This window comes from Lucilia cuprina, chromosome 3, assembly GCF_022045245.1.
Source record: "Lucilia cuprina isolate Lc7/37 chromosome 3, ASM2204524v1, whole genome shotgun sequence".
Lineage (NCBI taxonomy): Eukaryota > Metazoa > Arthropoda > Insecta > Diptera > Calliphoridae > Lucilia > Lucilia cuprina.
The window spans coordinates 31,599,239-31,604,495 of NC_060951.1; the positions used below are offsets into that span (position 1 = coordinate 31,599,239).

The 5,257-nt window shown below is 25.3% G+C and overlaps 1 protein-coding gene across 1 annotated transcript in view; it reads right to left on the reverse strand.

Moving 5' to 3' along the window:
* Positions 1–5,257, reverse strand: part of LOC124418988 — a 7,739-nt gene that overhangs the window by 593 nt on the left and 1,889 nt on the right. Inside the window, exons 2-3 of the mRNA XM_046947039.1 lie at positions 1,177–1,286; positions 242–427 (exon numbers count right to left, since the gene is read on the reverse strand). Of these exons, the coding sequence (XP_046802995.1) occupies positions 242–427; positions 1,177–1,286 (296 nt within the window). The remainder of the gene's footprint in view (positions 1–241; positions 428–1,176; positions 1,287–5,257) is intronic.

Below are 5,257 nucleotides of genomic sequence, written 5' to 3' on the forward strand. Positions count from 1 at the left end.
TAGTCTATAGTCTGGTCTATAGTCTAGTCTATAGTCTAGTCTATAGTCTAGTCTATAGGCTAGTCTATAGTCTAGTCTATAGTCTAGTCTATAGTCTAGTCTCTAGTCTGGTCTATAGTCTAGTCTCTAGTCTAGTCTATAATCTAGTCTACAGTCTAGTCGATACTAAGGGAGAATACTTTTTTGTTGAAAAGCTGTCAAGATTAAAGCAAGCTATGAATATATATTTTCCTTCACTTACCTGACTTTTCATAGGATCCGTATTTAACTGACACATATAGCCACCACGATCTTCCTCTGTGACAGCACGTATATGTAAATTCCAAGTATTTTGATCTAAATGACTAACAGTCACCCGAGGATTATGGGTTATGACATTTTCGTGTATGGCTTGAATGGCTTTTGTGTCGGCTTTAAGCCAACCAACCTGGAAAAGGAAAAAATACATTAATTATGAGAAGAAATGCATAAAAAAGTATACTGAATTTCAACAAATGAGTTTGTTGAACCTTACAAAAATAAAACAAAAAAAATCATAAAGCATGCATTGACTAACTATCAATACAAATATAAGTATATGTTAATATATGTATGTATGTATGTATGTATGTATGTATGTATGTATGTATGTATGTATGTATGTATGTATGTATGTATGTATGTATGTATGTATGTATGTATGTATGTATGTATGTATGTAAACATCAATACATAAATTTAAACATGTGTTTGTGATTATGTAGGTTTGTTATTATATAAAGTCGTTTCATATTGTTTTTGTTATAAATTTTTTGAAAAATGTACAAAAATGATTTACTGCTACAACATGTTGTGGACTGACTCTTTTTTTTTTTTGCCTTACTACTGTTCCTGCCATTGTTTATATGTGTGAATGTCCTGGTAAATAAGCAAGTTTTTGTTTATTGTTGATATGTAGTAAGTACGTGTGTTGATATGTAGTAAGTATTTGTGTATATGATATAATTGATGTGTTATTAAGTACTTTTTTGTTGCTGTCGTATTTGTATGAATTTATAAGCGTGTGTTATAGTAGTAAAGCAATTATTTACAAAAAAACTGCATATGAATATTTTATTATTTTGGTCTGTGGTGTATGTGTTTGTGTAAATGTGTTGACTGTAGTTGTTTTGGTATGTTTGTTTGAAAGTTACTTACTCGATAACCTCCCAAATGTCGTACATAACATGTAAATGTGGCATCACGTCCCACGGGCACTGAGACATTCGATATGCTTTCAACAAATTCGGGTTGAAATGCAGAAATTTCTTAAATTGAAAAAATAGGGATTTTAAATATTATATATTTAATTGATTGAATGAAATTTAATTAAAACAATTATTAAATAAAGTAACAAAAAATGCAATTTAGAGAAAAAATTTTTTTAAAGTTTATTTCTGTTGTGAACACTTTATAAAAATTTCTTGAAATTAAAACGATAAATTTTAGATTATTTTCAAAAAATATCTCTATAGACAATTTAAGGGAAATGTATCTTTTTATATAATATTTTCGGACTTATTTTTTCTTCACAAATATTCCTAAAAAAAATTTTGGAAGTTTTTTCTTTAGTAGAACATTTTAGGAAATTTTCTCTTTTTGAAAAATTTTTCTTTTTAATACAAGATTTTTGGAAAGTTTTTACTTTCCTATAGAATATTTTCGAAAAGTTTTTTTTCTACGGAAAAGTTCTTTTTTCTAAAAATTTGAAAAAATGTGTTTTTCTTATAAAAAAAAATTTTGGAAAATTTATGTTTTTTCTTCCAGTTTTGGTTTTCTCTAATAGGAATATGAGGAAAATTCTGCTCACTTATAAACAATTTTCAGTTTTGTCTAATAAGACATTTTTTGGATATTTTTAAGATTTTTCTTTTTTATAGAACATTTCTAAAAATTTTTCTTTTTTATAGAAAAATTTGTAAAAATTTTTTTTTCGAAAAATATATCTTTTCTTAAATTTTTTTTAAATTTCGCTTTTCTATAGAAAATTTTCTTTATATATCAATTTTCTAAAGAAATATTTCTTAAAATATCCTTATCCTACATAAATTTTTAGAAAATTGCTCTTATAGATATCTTTGGGAAAATTTATATTTCTATAAAATTTTTCTTGGAAAATTATTCATTAAAATTTTTAAAAATCTTTTAATTTTATTTATACTTTAAATTTCTTTTTGTCATAAGCGTTTGTTCTGCCAACCTAGCAGAAATATAAATGTCATTAGCATTGAAAAAACACTATAAATCATATTTTTTGGTCAATTGAATTTGAAATCACAAAGTATAATCTTTAAAACTTCCTTAAAAAAGACAACAGAGGTGGAAGAAAAAACGTTCAACTTCTCTATCAATATTTAAGTAATGAATTTTTAAATATTATTTTTTTTAAATAACTTTCTTCAAAATTCACTATTACTCATTCATAGTAAATCGATTGAATATAATTTCCAAAAAAAAAAAACACAACTTGCATCTGTCTTTTTATTCTCTTTTTTTTTGTTTTAGTATTTTGGCGGTTACAAACAAAATGCAAATAAAGTTTTACTTCTGATGAGTGCAAAAAACTAACAAAATAAATGGAAAATCATCGAAAGAAGTTTCAGCAGCTTAAGGGTGTTATGAACTGTAGTTACATTGTGATAACATGATGATAGTAAATTATTTATGTTTGTTTTGGGGCGGATAGCAAAAACTTGCTACACTCTTTGCCTGTATATTGTCTGCCAATTTTTTTTAGAAAATAATTTTTTCTTCTTTAATATAAAATCAATATAAAATGTGTTTTTTTCTTCAGTTTCGCGGTTTGCATAGTTTTAATTTTTAAGAAAGTTTAGTGTTTCTTTTTCTGAAGAGTAATGCCAATTTTATAAATTTTGTGAGAATTTATTTAGATATTAAATATTGTTATTTAATTCAAATTTTAAATAAATTTTAGAGAATAATTAATTTAAAAGCTAAAGCAAAAGGTAGTATGAGTGTTCTAATTAAATTAAATATCACTCATACGTTCAGTGTGTTATATATTGCTATACTTATTTGGTGAGCAGAAAAATAATCAAAAAATTTATAATCCATAATTTAATCCAGTCTATATTCTGGTCCTTAATCTAGTGTATAGTCTAGTATGTAATCTAGTCTATATTCTAGTCAATAGACTAATATAGAGTCTAGTCTATATTCTAGTCTATAGTCTAGCCTGTACTCTTGGCTATAGTCAACTCTATAGTCTAGTCTGTGGTCTTGTCTTTAGTTTAGTCTATAGTTCAGTCTATAATATAATCTATAACCTAGTTTATTAAAATAATTAATCTAGTATATAGTCTAGTCTATAGTCTAGTTTATAGTATTGTCTATAATCTATTCTTTGGTCGAGAATATAGTCTCGTCTATATTATAATCTATAGTTTACTTTATAGTCTAGTGCATAGTCTCGTCTATAGAGTAGTTTATAGTTTAGTATATTATCTATAGTCTTGTATATAGTCTAGTTTATAGAATTGTCTATAGTCTAATCTATAGTCTGGTCTATATTCTAGTCTATAGTGTATATTATAGTCTATATTCTATCTAACAGGAAATCTAATCAACAACTTAAAATTATTTTATTAAAACTCTGAAAAACTTTAAGAAATTTATTTTTATCAGCTAATTGTTTTATCTTATTTCTAGCAGACATTCAATTCATTCACCAGAAACTAAAAACTTTACATCCTGTTTTTAATACTCTTGTTGATGTTATGAAATCTGTGTTTGTAATATGTTTTGGAAAAAATCCTCATTGTTTTTAAGTTTTTGTTGGTTTAATAATGTTTGTCAATCTGTGCTTTGTTTACAAATGCATTTGCAAGATTTTGTTGTATATAGTATTTTACCCTTGCCCATAGATATTTTACTGCTTTAGATTTGTAGACTGTAATACATGTCCTTGCAAAACTTCTGTACATTTTTGTATATATTTAGACAATATATACCTATAAGATTCTGTCAACATGTTTTAGATATTTTTTGTAGTTTTCTAAATGGATGGGGGTTAGTTTACTTGTCAAATTGTTGCAACAAGAAAAATACCAACACCCACAACTTAAATATCTTGTCAATATATGTTGAAGTTTATTGTTTTGTTAAGTTTATTTAAGATTCACTATCATCTGTGATTATAACATATTTTTTTTCATATAGAGTTTTGGGAAATCTTGCATTTATTTAGTTAGTTCTGTCCAAGAGTTTCTGGCATTGTTTTGATATTTTATTGTATATCTTGGTAGTACGAACATGACCTTTTCTTTACAATGTATTGCATTTGATTTCATTTGTACATTCAAGTAGATGGCAAGCATTTAGCATTAATATACTATATGTAGAATTTTGCACAATGGATTAGTAAATCTTACATGAGTTCATGCATGCCAAATTATATTGATATTTGTTATATTATTTTGTACGTTTATTGCATCTTGCTAATTGGTTACTGTCACTTTCATTATTTCCATGTTTTTCATTTATTACCCCACTGTGCTTTACTTCATGTAGTACTTAGTTAAACTTTAGTCAAATATGTTTTCGTATGTTGATATATACTTGTAACATTTATCTCTTGGTAAACATATTCCACTTTGATGCTTCTTGTTCTTTACTGTATGTTTTTAGTTTATTCTTCTTGTAGTTTAAAAATTTATTGGTTGTGGTAGAAATAGTTTTATTTTCTTTATATATTTTTAAGTTTTAGGTGTCAAAGGTTGTTTATTTAATTTACTTAAATAAAACTTTTAAATAAAATAAATATACAAAAAATCTACTTTTTAAGAAATGTTTACAATGATTGGTAGTATGAAACATATAAAGATATAAGATGTTATCAAATAAGAAAACTTCTAACAGATTCTTAAATATATTATTCACTTCAAAATCTTTCCTTTAGATAATTATACAATATCTGTTCGTAGCTATATTTATTAAAAATGTCTAGCTATCTATTGAATAATTAGCCAATTGAATAATTTATGAATAATTGAATAATTGAAGTATTTGGTTTAGAGGGTAAAATAATCTATGGACATGTAACTGGAGTATTTTACCTACTAATTACTGGGTTACAAAATAACTAAATAGTGAAGTAATTAAGTATCTGAGCAACTAACTAACTAAATAACAAACTAACTAACTAACTAACTAACTAACTAACTAACTAACTAACTAACTAACTAACTAACTAACTAACTAACTAACTAACTAACTAACT